This window comes from Amblyomma mixtum, chromosome 1 (genome assembly GCF_055824585.1).
Source record: "Amblyomma mixtum isolate Tamu chromosome 1, ASM5582458v1, whole genome shotgun sequence".
Taxonomy (NCBI): domain Eukaryota; kingdom Metazoa; phylum Arthropoda; class Arachnida; order Ixodida; family Ixodidae; genus Amblyomma; species Amblyomma mixtum.
This window is the reverse complement of record NC_143012.1, coordinates 307,148,774-307,168,402: the sequence shown is the minus strand read 5'-3', so window position 1 is coordinate 307,168,402 and position 19,629 is coordinate 307,148,774. Positions and strand designations below refer to the sequence as shown.

General features: G+C 48.0%; 1 protein-coding gene across 1 annotated transcript; it reads left to right on the top strand.

Moving 5' to 3' along the window:
* The first annotated feature begins 267 nt into the window (after window positions 1–267).
* Window positions 268–13,960, top strand: LOC149372333 (uncharacterized). Its single transcript, XM_089581975.1, has 3 exons — window positions 268–1,363; window positions 2,624–2,882; window positions 13,786–13,960. Exons 1-3 carry the CDS (start codon window positions 268–270, stop codon window positions 13,928–13,930), a joined length of 1,500 nt encoding a protein of 499 aa, XP_089438101.1. The 3' UTR covers window positions 13,931–13,960.
* The last annotated feature ends 5,669 nt before the right edge of the window (window positions 13,961–19,629 follow it).

The window sequence follows — 19,629 nt, the reverse complement described above, 5'->3', positions numbered from 1 at the left end:
GCCACGAGAAGAAAGAAATGTAATAATTCGCTCACAATCACTGCTAAGTTTATGACAGCGATTTCGATTGGAAGGCAGTAGCCGCACAAAGTACGACCATTAAACTCTGACTCGGTTACTGCTCTTGCATTTCGCGCATCAGAGTACACGCGAAGAAAAAGCATATTTCTCCCTGGAGAATCGTAATGTTACAACAGAGCATTACCATGGATTCGATATTCGCGCTACGTGACCCGTGTCATTTCTTCTGCCCCCCAATCTCCAGGAATGGGCCCGTGGGGCTTCGTCTTTTTCCTGCTGGTAAGCCTGCTTGGTCAAGACCCGGCCGTAGCCACTCCTGTCCCCGCCGACAAGCCCGACGGTGTGGCGCCGAGCCATCCCGATCCTCAGACGCCCGCTGTCTCCCAGCAGAGTACCGACGCCGCCACCGTGGTACCTCAAGGAAATAGCACCCCCCTTCCCCATGTCACTACCACGTTCACTCCATCGCCATCCACCGCGCTCCACGTCCAGTCACACGCGCATAACGGAGCTCATCACCCCTTACCTAGCTTTACGACGCCTGCCCATCCAACACAGCCTCCAAACGACGTTCGGAGTTCACAGTCGGCACAGCCAGTGAAATCTGAACCAGCGCGCCAAGACCCGACCGTCGAAGGACGTCAACGCTATCCGGGGGGTGGTTACAACAGGCCTTACTACCCGAACCGCCGCCCCGGGTACCCCAGTCGCCGCAGGCCGTACAGGCCGCGTAGGCCATATAGACCGTATAGGCCATACCTGAGGGACTACCTCGTGGAACCGGATTTCGAGCTGTATGTTGAACCCGACTACGGAGAATCCCTCTACCGGAGCACGTTCAGTCATCTCGACCCTCAGCCGCCCGCTGTCTCCCAGCAGGGTGCCGACGCCGCCAGCGTGGTATCTCAAGGAAATAGCACTCCCCATCCCGATGCCTCCACCACATACACTCCGAAGCCTTCCACCGCGCCCCACGTCGAACACAGCCACCCAACACAGCCTTCAAACGACGTTCGGAGTTCACAGCCAGTGAAGTCTGAACCAGCGGACCAGCACCTGGACGTCGAAGGACGTCAACGCTATCCGGGGGGTGGTTACAACAGGCCTTACTACCCGAACCGCCGCCCCGGTTACCCCAGTCGCCGCAGGCCGTATAGGCCGTATAGACCGTACAGGCCGTACCTGAGGGACTACCTCGTGGAGCCGGAGTTCGAACTGTACGGAGAACCCGACTACGGAGAACCCGTCTTCCGGAGGGCGTCGACCGTCGGCCATGTGCTGGACGCCTTCCTTCGCGTCGTCACCCGCATCGTCAGCACGGGCAAGCCCGGAACGGTCAAAGGTACGGCAATGGGATAAGAATGTTTTGTGACGGCGCTTCACCAATTTCACCCTTGAAAATGTTCCAGACAGGCTTTACGTGTTGGGATTGCGGTCCGTAAGAAGTCTTATTAATGGAGGGCTACGGATTCATTTTTGCACCCTTGGATTCCTTTATGCCCGCAGACATCACCCAGTTCACGATCGTGTTTACTTTTCTCCACGACAAAAAAGCGTCCACCGCGACCGCGGTTCAATCCCGCGTACTCGTGATGAGGGGCAAAGTGTCTCAGCGACTATGGCACCGTAGTAGGTACCTTTTCCTCATTAAATTCCTTTCTCTCAAAAGGCGCGGGCAAGATTTCTGGCTCACTTGTACGCTATGGCAGTGATTATGTGCGCATTCTAAACCGTATCCACCGACGCGAGATGTCCCCGTAGGTGCGGCAATGCTAGCTAGATTGTCTCCTTTCCGAGCAACACTGACTTGCTTTGTTTCCGACGTCTTTCCATCGTTCTGTTTTCACATCTTAACTCACCCCAGACCTCATGATCCTGTTCGGTATGCTTTGCCCTGCTTAGCCTTTCTACGTCGTTTTTGATGCCGGCATTGGCGCTTACTACGAAGCTTTCGTTTGCCTTATCCTGTCCGATTCTTGTTCTTGCGTTTACGGACAACAGTATTCTCTATTCTTTCTTATTCCTTACCACAAGTTTACGTGTGTGCTGAAATAACTGATCACTGCAATGTATTTCATTTTACTTTCCTCACTGCCAATTTGTCATCCATATTGAACCTTCCTACAAATTCATCATTAGGACTGGATGTCGGTGTTTTGTTGTTGCGCAAGATTCAATTTGCACCTCTTGCCCTCTCGTCAATGTCGACGAATTCGCTCCCCTGGAATAGCAAATTCGTTCGAGAATTCATAATTTATTTACAAATAAGGAACCTAATTAATATTTTTCTTATGGCGGAGGACACTAGATATGGTGCATCAGTCCCTCCGACTCAACCAGTGAGAATATCATTCATTCATTCATTCATTCATTCATTCATTCATTCATTCATTCATTCATTTTTGCGTCCTTAACGAGCGATGAAATTTCAGTACGTGAGGGTTCTTGCCTTTCGCCTCCGACGAAATACGGCCACCACTGCGGTGACCGAACTTAGAACCTCGGGATGAAGAGCCACTAAGGCGACTGAGGAAAATGGACTGCTTCCCGAATAGCAAGCAGTGTGCACGCTGACTGTATATGCCCTTTCCTCCTTACAAAGACAAAAGCGGCCCTTCGACCAACGGCACCACCAGCACCGGTCCAGGGGGCGTCACCTCCACGGGCCCTCCGCCGGTCGACGGCGGCGGAGGCGGCGATTTGACCGCGACGCCCCCTGCGGCTCAGTCGGCGACCCAAGATGGCGTCTTCTACAGCTTGCGCAACGCGGTTGGAGGACCGTTCAAGTTCTTGGTGGCCGTGGCCGAGGTCCCCGCGGAAGTTCCCGCAGCGAAGCAGCCCCTCGACGACAAGCAGTTGGGGTGAGTTTGCTGCCCGGTTGTACGGGGAAAAAAATGACTGAGGAAACGAAATGAACAGTAAATGTTCCACTTCTTGGTGGACACTTCAACTGCGCTGTGAGAGAATGAAGGAAGGTGGAAGTTAAAGAAGGAAAAGAGAAAGAAGTGCCGTAGTGGAAGTCTGCGGTATAATTCCAATCACTTGGGGATCTTTAACGCGCACTGACACTGCACATCACACGGGTCCGAAACGAAAATTTGGTAACTACTGCTCGATCGAGTCGATTAACGTGCCTAAATGCATACCAGTGTCATGTAAGTAAAAGCGAAATCGACAATATCTTCATTCCTTTCTCCATGAGCGCTGCTTATGCGAAAGAAGCTGCCCATTGCGTCCATTTTGTGAACAAGGGACCCGTAGGAGTCCCGAGACGTCATGTTTTAAAACCTTTATTTTGATGTATGTATGTTTTCGCGTCTCTCATAGCCTTAGTTGCTTTGGGACGTTAAACCCCATATACCACAAAGAACACATACGTCGCTGCCTTCGAGGAAGCGAGTCCGTAATCAACCTGAGCCTTCTTCGTGAAAAGTATATCGAGCACGGGTCAGACTAAGAGGGCTTTGGTTCCCACTTTTTCAATTATCGTTGACGCTCCAACCGCTCGTTAAGTTCTTTCGTGAACGAAAATGACGAAAGGGCAAAACCAAGAAATAATAAAAGAACGCTATGCTGAAATCACAAACATTAATTCTTCTTCATTTCGCGTCCCTCGATTATGGCGTGACTCGAGATGGCGTGATTCGAGGATCTCCGCGCACGTACTTCGCGCGCTCAGAAGTAGAAAAAGGGGACAAACGGACGAGAAAAATAAACTAAGCTGAAGCGAGCTTACAAAAACAAAATATTAAAGTGCCACGCTGTTGCAGGGCGGTGTCGTTACAAGCTCAGTGTCAGCAGAACCGGGAGGTAGCAGATATACACTCTTGTACTTGCGAGGTTTTCGTGTGTGTGCGTGCATGCATTTGTGTGTGTTTATCTGCGTGGCGTGTCGTCATGTACGGAGCTTGACATGTCGTGTCGGTCGCCCTCTGGAGGCGAAAACGGCAGGAACAAAGCAAGCGGAAGGAGTGCGGCAAGGGTATACTATAGTAAGAAAGGGGGCGGGGGGGGGGGGGGGGTCCACAGGGATAGCCGGGACGGCGCAAACAGCGGAAATGAATCCACTCACGCGACGGACGACGAGACCGGAGAGCGACCAGTCCCAAGCACACACGCACAGCTAGATAGAGAGAGGAACGAAGAGGTATGAAAGAGAAAGGCACAGAGTGGCGCGAGCCCCGGTCTTCAACTCTCGCTTCTCGCGGACTCGTGGATACACGGGACAGCGGCATTAATTCCTCTCAAGTGGACGGCGCGCCCAATTGAATGTGACGTATAGGGCGGAAGGAGGGGACGTGTACTCGGGGGGCCTATGTAGCGAAAGATGTATACGCCCCCTCTTGACTAAGAACGTCTAGGGTGGAGTGGGGGGGGGGGGGGGGGGAGGGAGAAAGGATTCTAGGCAGCTGGGATGCTCTAGCAATAAAGAAGGGAATTACATAAACTTATTTCGAGAAGGAAAGCCAAACCGATAAGGGCAGTCCTTCCGAGTCACCGAAGAATTCATCCGGTACAAGAAAAAAAAAAGGCTGTGGTTTTTCTGTCGATCTGTGAGCATCGTGACTTCTTTTTTCCTTTTGTTTTTGCCATTCTCTGACCCAGTTTTCGAAAGCGAAGCGGCGAATCGAGAAATGGGGGAGGAGAAGGGAGAGGAAGGGAAGGACAGGAGAGGTTTGTGTTTGCTTAGGGGCGAGCCCCGAAAGAGATATATCTGCAGCGCGTCCGCCGCTGCCGCCAGATAGATCCTGGGGATATTAGATTTTGCGTCTTCGACGGCGGCGTGGAGCGGAGCACGGCGGATCCTGAGACGACGCAATCAAACTCACGACGAAGCAGCGGGGTCCGGTCGCCACGCGCTGCCAAGCTTCCGAAGGCGCGCGCGAGCGCCTTTGGAAAGAGAGAGAGGGGAAAAAAAGGGGATGGGGAGGAGTTTCGCAAGGAATTTATAGTTGACTGCAGCGTCGGGTAGACAGAGCTTTAGTTTCGGCCCCGCGTTCGGGCGCTACTATCGTCTATGACTTTCTCAATGTCTGTAATAAATCTTTACCACATTCATGTTCCTGCGGCACCAACTGACATCTGCATCATTTGCTTCAGTATTACATTGCTGGACCTCATCCTGCTTTTGGTTTCACACGTTTCGGTAACGTACGTTTTTTTTTTAATTGATGCTAATCAAGTTGAATATGGAGGGAAGCCACACAAAAGCGAATGTCCTGAGACCGAGTGACATCCACGCAATTCTGCTGTAGCCCATTTCTTAGGTGTCATAATCTGCGTTAGATTCCGAACATGCTTACGGCAAGGCAAAGGTACAGACTCGGCTAGAAAGTCCAAGTATAGTCCACCTCCTCTGTGCGTTCGCCAGTTGCAGAGTGTTGGCTGAAACTACAGTAAGCAGCAGTTTGCGTCAATCTGTACAGTGAGTTGAGCGGCAAATTATTACCGAGGGCTTCATTAATAGCAGACAAGCGATCCTGGTAAGGCGCGTGCTTCGGCTTCGTGTTTCGGCCTTCAGTAAAGCTGACCCTATCCTACAGAACGTATCTGCATGAGGTCGCATTAGGGGGGGGGGGGGGGGGGGGGTGAGTCCCCCCAGACAGTCCGCTCTAAGCCGCAATTGAGATTATTTATAGCTCAGGCTTGCATTTTCCGCCTCTCTTTGTGAACAAATCTCTCTCTCTCAGCGCGCATGCGTATATACCCTTTGTGCTCTCAGTGTATACCCCTCGCCGTTACTTTCGTTAGAGATACAGCGATTGCTCGAACTGCAGTCCCCATATGCACCCAGATTCAAAATCGCTGTAACCATTCTTAAAACCACCGCAGAGCGAGTCTTTTTCCGCCACCTGACGCCGGCATCAACACGCAATTCTATGCAAAATTTCTGGACTATAGACGCGTGACACCCGACGATCAAAACTTCGAGAAAAAAACGCCAGACTATAAACCGTGCTTAAAAGCGAACATGCTCGAAGCACCGCCCATATCGAAATATTCGTTCGCATATCGCGCAGCAGACGGGGCCGGTGCTGCATGGAAATAGAGCGACCTCGCACCGCGACGGTTTCGACCGAAGCAACAGCAACATCGAACTGAAACTCGGCTTTGGGACGAAATTACGTCGCCGTGGATGCGAGGGCTCGTACGTATAGCGCACGGCACGCGTCCTTCGTTCGCCGACGAATCGGAAGAGCAACAGCCCACGGCTTGTTTGCAGCGAGGGCGATCAATCGAATTCCAGTTCGAGCGAGGCTGGTCTCCCTTTTTATTTTAATTGCGCTGTATTCTAGGACGTTTAAGACACGTGCCTAGCTCTGTCTTCTGCCGTTTTTTTCATTTCATGAGTGGCGTCTTCGAAGATGTGTATATATACGCCAGCGTGCTGTCGCTGCTTTCGCTGTTGTCGCTGTTATATCTTCCCAGTTGTCGATGTCGTTACCGTTGCAGCCACTCTTCTGCTCTAACATATGCAACTGAAGCGTTTGGAAGTTGCGTGCCCCGGTTATATCTTCTTTCGCCAAGCTTTCTTACTGACACGAAACGTGTCGTTTATCTGCAAGGATTGAGACTGCAGGCGAGTTGCAAAAAGAAGCCAAAGTTGATACGTCACGTCGAGGATCACTATGCCTCTTGGTCGCAGTTTTTTAACCATTTTGGTTCACTCAGACGTTGCCGTAAAAGTTAAGAGCAAATAATGACTAGGCAAGGCACAAGCAACTGACCCTCACTGAAGCCCTTGCTGCACTTGGGGCTAAAAGCTCAGAGAGCACGCTTCCGCGTTATTGAGATATACTAGCAGCGTGAAAGGAAAATAAGCAAAAAACAGAGAAAAAGCCCTGGTTTCTAGTGTAGCTGAGGTTACCGCATTTACTCGATTCTAACGCTCCCGTTTTGCGGGAAAACTTGGCGAAACATGGCATGAGCGTTAGAATCGAGTACCAAAATGTTAATACGCCAGTAACGCCCTATTATCATTGGCATCACAAAATGCGCCTTGTGCGCCTTGTGCGTCGATACAGCAAAAGTTCAATAATTCGCAAATCCGGATAAATCGAACTGCCACCGCGGTCCCGACGTCGCCCGTTTGAGTCTATGGTGTAGGATGCACGCTAATTCGGACGCTGCGCGTCTCGCACCAATTACAGTTCTAACAGCTTGACGAAAGGAGGCCGCTTCCAGGTACTACTTGCACGGCAAGCGATCGTCAAATTAGCCATACTCAAACCTGAGTTGCATGCTGCAGAGTTGGCCGCTCAGCTCTGATGCGCGCGCAACAGCAGGCGTGACGAACAACGGGACGGCCCTCTCTCCAAGAACAGCCTTATCGCTTATTTTCTGTTTTGCATACCTGGTCTTCGCGACAGCCTTCGCCACTTCTAAAGGGAATTGAGTAGAATAACAAAATGAGTGAGTGAGTGAGTGAGTGAGTGAGTGAGTGAGTGAGTGAGTGAGTGAGTGAGTGAGTGAGTGAGTGAGTGAGTGAGTGAGTGAGTGAGTGAGTGAGTGAGTGAGTGAGTGAGTGAGTGAGTGAGTGAGTGAGTGAGTGAGTGAGTGAGTGAGTGAGTGAGTGAGTGAGTGAGTGAGTGAGAGTCAGGAGTTTCTTCAGTTCATATACGGAAAGTTTAAAGCCTGCTCGCGATTCGATATCGTTCTTTCCCGTGTTTACAGGGCGCACGGCTCATTACACCGAGCTCAACCACAGACTGTTCCCAAACAAACCATTCCACTTTCGCCCGAACGAACGAACCAACGCTCTTCAATTGTCGTTTCACACGCTTCCAGCGCTCCTCGCAAGGACGCGCATAGATAACCCATGGCAGGTGCCAACGGCTCGTGTCTGGCAGAGTGCGCGCGGGGCAGTATTGACGGAGAGTGCAGCGCGGCTGAGAGCATGGAGCGGGCGCAGGCCTATCGGGAAACCGCGGCGAGCGCTCATTATGTAAAATCAATAAGGCATCGCGACTCTATACGGGGCCCATCCGTCATCGCCGTGCGGCCGAGAATCGGGCGAGCATAAAGCCGTCGTCGGACCCATGGTGCCCGCTGCCTCTGGCAATTACGGCCGACGTTAAGTGCTGCGCAGATCAATCAAGAGACGCTACGCTGCCCTCCTCTCCCCTATCCTTCTTTCCCTGCCGCGGTCGCAGAGTAAGCCTCCCTCGACTTTACGCCGCAAAAAACTTTTCGCTCCGAGAAGTTCATCGGCGCTACGCCGTGTCGCGCGGGAATTTGAGAATTGGGCCTCCCTCCATCTTCATTGAGCAGAACGGCTTTCGTCTATATACAGACGGTTAGCGAGCAGAGAAGCGTTCCTGCGGCCGTGCTCTAGACGGTTTCTTTGCGCCCTCCCCTGTCTCTCATGCATGCAGCTTTGTTAAGGGGCAATGAAATGCGCTTAATCGACCCGGACATGGTAGCTAGCGCTTGATAAACAATAACAACTAAAAAGCAAACGTCGAGAAAAAATCCTTTCCCTAGTCAGAGCGTTGTGTGCTGCGAAAGTGCATTTCCTTGTTCTTTGTGTTTTTAGAGCGCTGTTACAATGTCTGAGCTGCCGAACTACTGGAACCTATCCTAGTTGTCTTCTTTAGTTACCTTTAATCTAAACTGTCATGTTTTTGTTCATAAAACTGTCGCTGTTCTATTATCATTGGTGGTGTGGGGCTGGAAGTGCAGAATGGCAAGTCCTATGTAACGACCGCCCTGATCTCTAAATGTACTGACTGTTATATATTCTTTGTTCATCTTCAGGAAACTGCCTTGTGAGCGAACTTTCTTTGGTTAGTACTTCAAAGGGCAACTGCAGAGGTTTCAGAATTCGACGAGCTTAAAGTGGTTGAATGTGTGAAACTTGCAGTTGAAGCATGCGAAGTCCTTTTGGGTTAGCATTTGGAATGTTGACGTCATCACCAATAAAAATCGGGATGACCTTCAAGCTTCTCCGCAGCGCACAGCGTCAAGTATAAAGTGCGTGATGCCGTCATCTACGGTACCGGTACATTTCCAACGCATAAGCACATGCTTTGAAGGAATAACACCAAAATCATACCGTCCGGGATGTCACACCGAGCTTCCCCGCACTCCTCTGGTACTGTGAGAAGAAGCCCAAAATTTAATCGTTGCTTACGCCATAATTTTTAATGCTAGCGCAAAAAAAAAAAGAAGAAGCTTGGCATGCTTTACCTGCAGCCTATATACATTTAAGTTCTTGAATATCGCGCAATTCTCCAAGAGTGGTGCAGTTACCCTTTAAAGCAGCGCTTTATTTTTAGCGAGTGAGCAATGCCATCCTTACGTGGCAAAAAGTGTAACAAGTAAGTGTGGTTTGAGGGAAAACGACAAAGTCCCCCCCCCCCCCCCCCCCCCCCCCGACAAAGTCGTACAGTGATAGCCATGTAAAGCTATTACATCCTGATAAAGTACACGACTGATTGAGATATACCTTCACATGCGCTCATTTGTATCACAGACACTTGACAAAAGCCCGCCGACTGCGCTTCTTGATTTGTCCATTTTATTAGACGCATTCATGATGCGAAGACGATTCTTTGCAAGAAAGCAGAATTTCCTGCAGGCGGCAGCAGTGTTCTTCAGCATCGACCAGAAGCAATGCGAACGATTGACAGTTGAAACTGCCCCGACGCCAGGAACTTGCCTAGAGCAATAAGCAAACAATGACGTGGCTCTGGGTTTGTGTTCAACGGTGAAAACTGAATGATAAGCCGGGTTCTCGGTGTCGTCGGATATATTTGAGAAGCTCACTTCCAGGAAGCCTTTAGTGCCGACCAATATTGAGGTGGTGCCACTTGTGTTTTCTTTTCTTGTTTGAAAATACTTATGAACCATTTGACAAAGAAATTTATGATTTGTTGCAGATTCTATAAACGAGGAATGCGTTTCGCTTAATATTTTCAAGAAAGCCCACTAAATAAAATGCGTACTGACACCGGTACGCGACTTGCCATGATTGATTACTATTTTGTTGCTATCTTTATTTATTTTTCGCCTCCTTTCAATTATTTGGGCGTACGTGTAAATGAAAGAACGAGAATAAGCACGGTGTGCTAGCTATAGAAGCCCTAATGTCACAGGCTGCAGAGACCAGTGGTGAGAAGAGACAAAAAAGAATTGAGACAGTAAGCTTTGCAAAGATGAGCTGTCGCAAGCCTCGCGAAAAAGAATTCTTTCTCATTATACGCTTGTTAGTAAAAGAAAAAAAAATTTCGGCATACATTGCGTCTCTTCATCATCTAAGTAAAAAAAGATAAAGCGCGCAAAAAGTAGTTGCCACATTAATCCGCCTAGCCTTCATGCCCACTTGCGGCTGGCGCGATGCGGATTCGGGGGTTGGGCGTATCCGTTAAGCAGATTATGTGCGGATACGAGTCGGCTTAATACGAAAGCTTCCAGCTTCCTGCCACGCACAAACGAGACTTACTCCGGGGGATTCACTTCTCGTGCAAGCATGGCGTGGCCCCAGCGCTCACTGTGTCTCTGTTTTTATCGACTTAGTTGTTCGATTTGAAATGAAAGCGAGCCGTTTTTCATGCAAGCTGACACCCGCTAATTCGCTCCAGCTGTGAACTAAATTAACCAGTGCCCACTAAATAATCGCGCTTTGAACACAGTGTCCTTTTTTGGTGTAATTACGGCTACGGATGCTATGTGGGGTTGGACGCTCCGGAGCGACGCATGGGCTTTGAGGTACGCCGTAGCGGAGGACTCCGGATTAAATTAAACCGCCTGGAATTCTCTAACGTACATAGACGCCGTTTTTGCATTTCTGTTCCATCGATTTGCGGCCTCTGCAGCTGGAATTTGATCTCGTGACCTTGGTATCAGCAACCGACCGCCAAAGCCACCAAGCCACGCATGCAGCGGGCCTTTTCTGGCGGGTTTGGATGAGCATCATAATATTGAAAAATCTTTCCTTTACGCGCCTCTGCTGCTGGGCTGTGCTTAAAATTGTTCTGCGTTCATTTCGTGCACATTACTATTAGTAGTACTAGCATCATTCCCGGCAGTTCGTTGCAGCTCTTATCGCTTCTCTATAATTGGCCGTGCCTACTCCCCCCCCCCCCCCCCCCCCCCCGCCTTTTTTTACCCTGACTTATTACAACATGATATTTGGCTGCAAAGTAGTCCCCACAAAAAAGGCGCTTCATGGCTATCGACCACAGCCTACGCTAGCTCCAACCTACGCCAGCTCCAACTTGTGCAACTCTGGACGGTATTAGTAAGATTAAGTGTACGTTTCCTTGCGTTTTAGTTAGGTGGAATTTATTAAAAATTAAGCGTCCCGGCCCGTGCCACATAAGTATAACGGGCTTGTGCATAGACTTTTGTACGCAATAGTAGCGAACAAGTTTTCGCGTTCTTGCAACGCAAAAACAGGTAGGGATAAAAAGTGCTTTTTGCTACACATGGTAATTACCGCCTACGACGACTAGCCTTGCTCGCTGTAATGCCGCTTTTGATTGTAGTAGCAATTCTTATTTTTCTATATTGTTGTTTGCTATGCCCTTTTGCGTTCGTCTGTCGTTCGTTCAACTCCATGCGCAGCAACCCAGCGAAACTGAGCGCCCTCATGCAGACAAAGCTGCTCGACAGCGTGCGACCCATCCTGCAAATGCAACTTTATAGAATATTTATGCCGAAACATATCCGAGCCACTTGTGTACTTACGGAGGCGGTGCGCCGACCATCGTCCTCTTGAAGCCCGTGTCAGCTTTCATTCACCATTAATTTATGAAACCATGCGCGAGATATTTGGGCTATATGAAATGTGACGTGCAAATCGTTTTGCCAACCGCTAGTAAAAAGTGAAACTTTACAGCCTCCAATTCCCCCTGTCCATCTCTTCCCCCTTCTCGTTCAAGTTTCGTTCTTCTATCAGTGAGCGAAACTAACGTACGCCATCAAACTACTTCCGTCGTGCCTATTCACCCTTGCAACAATTTGCTCGTCGAACAAGACACGGTGTTCCCAGTATCCTGACCTGGTTGGTGTCAGTACTCATACTCCCATCTTTTTGCTTGAGATCCGTTCGGGCGTTCGTTCTGTCCAGAAGCCTATGTGAAAGTCGGCGGCGTAGTCACTCTCCACCCACGCGCCCGTACAGCCGGAATGTTGCAACCATTTAACGGAAGAGGCGTTGCAATAAGCCTACCATGCGGAAAGGAAGAAAGTAGGACAAATCAGCCACTAGTAGATAACAAAAAAGGAGGGAAAAAAAAGAAAAAAAAGTCAGTCTAAAGAAGTTCGAAGTTGCCCTGGCGTCACGCTTGCGAGAGCGCATGGTCAGCAGTGAAATGGGACACCTCTGTCGCGGCGTTTTGGGAGACGTACGCAAACGCGCGCATGCGCAAACGCAAGCTCGACCGACCTTGTGAGGAGAGGCCCGAGTGCTCGTCCGGCAAGCTGTCACTCGCTGGAGAAAAGCAGCTTTCGATAATTGCACGCAACTGCGCCAGTAGTTATAGTAAGTAATTATGGTTACAGTCAAGAGCCTGACAGAGCGTGACTGTCGCATTTACATACCGAGCTAGAATACCACCTTAGAATACCAACGCTAACACCTGAATTGACGTACACGGCAGACGTAGTTACTTTCCTGTAATGAAGTAAACGAAGTGATTATTCCTCGCACGTACTTTATGTTAATATTCTCATTTTGCTAACACAGATCAGCATCTGATAATATATTGTTTTATTTTCTATTTTTGTTTCTTGTATAAAATTTGTTTTCATCAACTGCTGAACCTGTGTGATTGATGGCATTATCCAAATGGATTGCCATGCTTTTTGAGGAGGACAGGCCTCTGTCAAGCGTCTTGATACGTATTTTGCCTGTTCCTCCTTCATTCATGCAGTTTGATCAGAATTCATGAATTAAATAAAGGCTTATCTCGAAGGTGCGGCGCAGGGCTAGAGGACTTTCAGTTGATTTCTGTGAACGGGGCTGGGCACGCCAGAGTTGTATCTGCGCGCATTCTGAAGCGTTTCTGTAACTCCTGCAAGTGCTCCTGTTAGCGTTTGTGTCATCCCTATAGCGCTCCTTCCGTAGCCTGTGTCACTGCACCCGGTTCTATCACTGAGCTTCAGTAACAAACACTGTACACGAGCATTACAGGAATGCCACTGACTCTACAGGAGCTTTATGAAGCGTTAAAAAAGGAGCTTTAAGTCCCGTTCAGCAAAAGGCGCTCCAATTGAGCTAGAACGACGAGAGAGCTTGGAAATGTGTATTTTATCAACAAATGCTTTTCTGTATGTGACGAGCCGGGAATTTCTGACTGTAGTCGGTTACAACTTAAGTCTGCAGTGAAGCTCCGCCCATATTTAGGGCGGCCACACAGAATAACTCTATGACAAAAAAGTAGACTCTTGTTAAAACTTTTCTTGTCACATAAACAAGAAACCAATGACAAAAAAAATTATAAGCTCTAAAATTTTGATAAATGGCGCGTTTAATCAAGTCGAACATTAAAAAGTTGATTTCGTTTGCTGTTGTGATTGGCTATCGGAGTAACACAAGACTCCGCAGACCATGACCCCGTGTTAACTGCTGTTTATTTTATGCTGTATCCTACTATAAATATTTCGCGCGAGAGTTTCACTTCCTTCTTGCTTCTTTCTCCTTGCCATGAAACATAAGTACGCATGCACCATTATTCTGTGAACGCAGCCATGAAAGGAGCTGCTTGCTGCTTCGTCGACCGATGTGATATCGACGCGATGCGCGCGCATGACTCGCAGGGGCTCCCAACTACAGACGCCCAAGCCGGGCGTCGACATCATCGACATCGGAGACGCGGAATTTCCGACGCAGGATGAAGCCGAAGAGGTCGACGACGGCGAGCCGGCCACTTTCGACACCCACCCTCCGTACTACTACCTCTGATCAAACGGACGCCGTGCATCGAGGGAGGGAAAGAAAAAAAAATAAGGGATTGTAACACGAAATAAAAACTTTTTCTGTTCTATTCTGAAACACGCATTTTTCTCCTTCTCTCTCTCTTTTTTTATTAAACGGGGGAGCTTAGCATTGTCATGTAACTATAGTCACATACAACTTAAGAATGAACTGGCAAATACCTCTCAAAGGAAGCCTTCCAGTCAATGGTGCCGAGTGATTGTCATGACGTCACAGTTAAACTGTTAATCCATGGTTAGTTAGCTTGAATCTGCCAGCCTCCTCCGAGGTCGTGCTTCCAAGTGCAAGGGTATTGACCCCGACTTAAAGAGAACCAGCCGACGCCATTGTCTGGAGGGTCGCATTTGTGAGGCATTTGTCGTTTGGTCTTCAGTTGTATCTCTACTATATAGTATAGATCATCAATAGTGGCCACTGGGCAGGACTCCATAGCGTTGGTTCAGTATGTACTGCCGTTTTGGTACAGGCTGATATTTTTCTATGCGCTTTTTGCCTTTCCTGTGTGGCTAGACGAGAATGGAGCGAGACAGACGAAGAAATTGTTGAACAAGCTTATGAGACATTAGACTGTTTTAGTGCAAAAAGAAGCACGGTGTTTTTCTTTCTTTTTGCCCTAACTCTACATTATTATGCATGCAGGTTGCTGCGTATACTGAATTACGAAGAAAAGGACATTCTGACGCGTGGATAATAAATGTGAACATAGGAAGACGACCATGACCAAATTTTCAAATATGGGGGAGAAAAGTTTTTAGTATACGCTGCAAATTAAGCCGGGAAAGTGAGCAGGTTGCGTTGAACGTGTGTAATTTTAAGTCTACTCACGAGAGTGCAGTAATCCTTAGTTCAAGATTTTTAAGGCACTTTTCGCTGCCTCCACATGATAACTTGTAGCTGTCTTATTAGTAAAAAAGGGCAGAGTTCGCTGGAGAATTCACCGATCAAAAGGAACAAAAGCATTGGCATGAGTGTTCAGACGAATGATCAGTCCCGATGAAAGTGGGCTTTTTTTTTTCTCTCTCTCGTCACATCTGTACAAGACGTACATTAGGGAAGGAGCTGTGCAGCCAAAGAACACAGCGAATAGCACAAAGGGAAAAATTATAAATATATTAGAACTAATTAGAAAAAAAAGATTATAGGTGTGAAATTTTCATAGAAGAGAAAATAGTTATCGACTCTCTTCAAGGCGCAAATGCGTGTTCGTCGCAATCTTATAGGCGTTTTGACTGCAATGTCTGATATTTTCTTCCTCCTCCAAATCGCGCGCTCCGCATCAGCACCATTATCCACTATTCCGAAAGCGCAGTAACAGCGACGAGCACATGGTTCAGTAAGGCGTCGTTCTTGGGAAGAAGACACCGACGATTGTATGGCTGGCTTGGTCGGCTTTCTTTGCTTTACTAGTCAATGGTCATTTACAGACATGGTTAGCCGTGACTGCCCAAGCTTGGAGGGGAGGAGGAATTAAATTTTTGATTCAATAACTTGGAGGCGCTGCGAGATTGCGCGAACTTCACCAATTCACCCTTGAGGGATACTTTTCGGACTCATTGCAAGGCTGCCCTAGAACCTGCGCGAACTTACTTTGCGAGAATATGTAGAATTGGTAGCGAAGAGCTGGAAGTGGTAAGGAAATGCGTGTGCTTAGAACAGGTAGTGGCCGCAGAGCCAGATCACGAGAAATAACTAGGAGAATAAGAATGGGGTGGAGCGCGTTTGGCATGTTCTCTCAGGTCATGAATGGCAGTTTGCCAATATCCCTCAAGAGGAAAGTGTACAATAGCTGTGTCTTACCGGTACTCACCTATGGGGCAGAAACGTGGATGCTAACGAAAAAGATTCAACTTAAATTGAGGAGAACGCAGCGAGCTATGGGAAGTAAATTGTTAGTTGTAACGTTAAAAGACAGCAAGAGGGCCGAGTTGGTCAGAGAACAAACGCAGGTTAATGATATCCTAGTGGAAATCAAGACGAAGGAAAGGGCTTGGGCAGGGAATGTAATGCGAAGGTTAGATAACCGATGATAGTTAAGGGTAAAAGACTGGATACCAAGAGAAAGGAAGCGTAGCAGGGTGCGGCATATTAGGTGGACAGATGAGATTTAGAAGTTTGCGGGGATACGGTTGCCGCCACTAGCAAAGGATAGGGTTAATTGAAGAGATATGGGAGAGGCCTTTTACCTGCAGTGGGCGTAGTCGGGGTGATGATGATAATGATGATGCAACTTCCAAAACTCTGAAAGAGTTTGGGGCTCTATTCCTATTCTGCTTCATTTAGATTATTCTCGCTCCCCCTGACTGGCTCAAACGCACTATTCTTCCGCTATCACCGGTGCTAGCCACCGGTCAGGACTCGCGACAGGTGGCAAAAAACGACGACATAAACATAGTCATAGCATCAGGCTAATATTTGCCCTCATGAATTTCGACAAATATTCATTTTTCCCGAAAACAATATCCGACTGGAATTCTCTGCCTCATGATTCACCTGTCCTATCTTCAACCATTTTAGAGCCTATATATCTGACTGTATGGTTAGAAATGATGATTATTTATTAACAGTGCATAGTGTGCTTCTTTGTCTATGTGCCTGTGTTTGGGGCATGTACTCTCACATAGTGTGTTTGCTTTGTAACCTTGTTTATTTTTGTTATTATACTTTCTTGTTGTAATTTGTAACTTCACCATTGTTGCTGATCCTAAGGCACAGTACTTACTAACAAATGTATGTACCCTCTCCTGCTTGGACTGATTCGGTCTGCAGTATTCTGTAAATAAATGAATAAATAAATAAATAATAAATAGATGATCATATTACACTCCTGACACGGTGGAATCAGCCTTCAAGCACATAATAATTGAAAGAATATCCGCTACAAAAACAAAAACTAAAAACTGGAATGCGGCGGCTGTTTTATGTACTAAATCCCTTCATCCAAAGGCCCGTCTACAGTAAAGGATATTAGGGACCGCAACCGAGATTGCTTGCCATTCCGAATCTGTCGATCTACAGACGATATGAAAAGTTCGGGAAGGCTGTTTAATTGGTTTTGCTCTTATGTGATAAATGAACACGAAGGCAGTAGAACTATTATTGGTCAGGTCGTGTAACACCAAGAACAAAATGTACGAAGCTCACTTATTTCTCTTTTACATCTCACCACACTAAACTGCCCGTCTCCGCCGAATGGTCCCAGGGGAACTAAGGTGGCACGTACTGGGAGGCCATTTTAAAGCTCAGTTTTGTTTTTGCAGCTGCTTCGCAAATCACACTTTGCAGGTATCAGGTTACGCGCAGTTTACAACTTGTTTACGGCTCCCGCCGGAAACTCAGTTCCTGCTTTGAGAGGATGTCTACGCTGTGGCAGTGCTACGGAGGGGACGTTGCTTGTTTTCACTCAAGCCTTAGGCACATCCACTTCAGATCTGAGCTAATCTTTGGTCTTTAGGGGTTAATCAAAATGGATTTCTCAGATCTGGGTGTTCCCATGAACTCAGACAAAACGTTTTGCAGCCGTCGGTTCAGCAAATTACCTTCATGACGTTTCTCTACGTTCTGTGCTACAGGTTTCTGTGCGTCCATTAATATGAAAGTATAGCGTATTATGAAGCACATTTAGCCAAGAACATACACGGCAGAATACACATTGAATTCAAGTTGAGAAGTAATCTAATTTGTAGCGAGAACCCTGGAAGTTATTTAGCTGCTTGGAGCTGATTCAGGGAAAAGCAACCAATTTATAGGGCTGGACAGTGCTTCCCTGTTGCTACACCATTCTCGAAAGCGTGGCTGCTAAAAGCACATTGAGTTCTTCTGACTTTCAATAGTGGTTAAGGTTTAAAACTGATGCATTTCTTTAAAAAGCGCCCTGTAATCAAAATGTACTACATAATGTGCGTCGGGTCTGCCGAGAATATATCCACTAATACTAATGCGACTCAGGTCAAACTGCCCTTTTAAAAGAGCACCTGTATTCCTAAACGCATTGTTGGGATGAGTAGGAAGAACTTAGCCAGTGCACATCTTACCAGCCAGAACTCGGTTGGGAAAATCGCGAGCTAAAGCGTTAACCCTCTCGTTCTCCTTGAAGCCCTCGTGGCCTAGTGTGCACGTAATGCGATGATGTTCGGTGAGGCGGGAGCCCAAGATGATCGCCGCTCGAGTGGGTGATAGGCCTATAGTGTAACCGTGGCAGGCTTGTTGATAGTCGGTGAAGATGTTAGAAAGGGTACCAATTCTATCAAATATTTCATAGCCAGTACCACTGCAATGGCCTCTGCGGTGGCTGAGCTGTCGGCTCGTATAGAGGCCGTTAGAACCGCGTTGAAACTGTGGTCCAAGGTCTCCACCACGAAGGCGTCACCGTTCGGGTAGGCTACCACGTCCACATACAGTGCTTCGGTGTCCCGGGTGTTTTGTGCAGACGTCGAATTTGCAGCTCGTGAAACCGATAGAAAGAAAAAGAAATGAACACGCGGCGGCAAGCCGAAGGAAGGTGTAGACTGAAAGATGTTGATGACGTGATTTAACAGAAGGTTCGTTCTCAGTGCAAGCACACCAAGCCGTTCCCGTGCCCTCGTCATTGCCTCCTGTCTCGTAACAGTATGGCAATGCATCATCAACAAGACAGTGCAATCACATCTGGGTGCGCCATCAGCACTTCATTCGCTCAAAATGGCACATACGTAAAAATTGTTTTGGAATACCTTTAACTGACTTCCACCCTCGCTGTTGTGAAATACGGAGGCTTCCCCCTCCGTCTCCGCAGCGTCGAAGCGCCGATATCCCACCAGGCTTCGACCAGGCCTCGCCCGCCCAGCACGGCTCAACGGGTAGCAATTCGAGCCGACTCGCAAGGCCGCGCCGGAAACCGAGCATCGATAATAAAGTGCCGGTTCAATAAAATACCGTTAGTGGGTATGCAAAAGCGAGAACACGGCCCGTCCAACGCGCTGCTCCGCTTCTTGAATCCTGCTGCAGCGCGCGCCTCCCCAACTTACGAGGTAAACTTTGCAGCAACACCTACGCGTGCTTTTACGATCTGCAGCCAATAAGTTTACTTCGTATTTTGTTTTATTTTGTTTTATTTTACTGCTCGTGCGGTTCCCGTATATTCATTTGAATGTGTTGCACTGCGGAGCTCGTAAAGGCTTACGGCGGCAGCGCAGCTATACAGCTTCTGCAGCAATCAGGTGCTCTCGCACCTTGTATACACACGCCATCCTAGTTTCCTGCTTTATAAGCAGGCTGGACGGATAAAAAGTCGCTCCCATTTATGCTGAATTTCAATCGCGGACACCCCAACACTCGTCGAATCCCGCGAGGCAGACTGTCTCACGGTAACAGGGAGCAAAAACTGGCAACACTGTCGACGAGCACGCGCTAGCGAGGTCTTGAACTTTTATGCTCTGTGCAGAGTTTCTGCGGCAAAAAAAAAGTAAAAAAACAAAAACTTGCTAAAATTTGAAAGTCAGGCTTGAGAATAATAGTTAACCCTAAACACAAACGTACATTTTCATGATACTGCGCGCATATGGGTATGCCAGCATGTGCCGATGCATGAATAATGTGAGCGTAAATGTGCGCATATATGAAAAAATTGCCATATGAATATACGAACGCAGCTTTATTTGACGGAGCTCCTAATGGAATGAAGATCTGTA

Bases quoted from the DNA above. Each gene is read 5' to 3' on its own strand.
- LOC149372333 (XM_089581975.1), top strand. From the start codon at position 268: ATGGGCCCGTGGGGCTTCGTCTTTTTCCTGCTGGTAAGCCTGCTTGGT. The intron at 1,364-2,623 runs GTACGGCAATGG...CTCCTTACAAAG, and splicing joins CAAGCCCGGAACGGTCAAAG to ACAAAAGCGGCCCTTCGACC. The intron at 2,883-13,785 runs GTGAGTTTGCTG...CATGACTCGCAG, and splicing joins CTCGACGACAAGCAGTTGGG to GGGCTCCCAACTACAGACGC.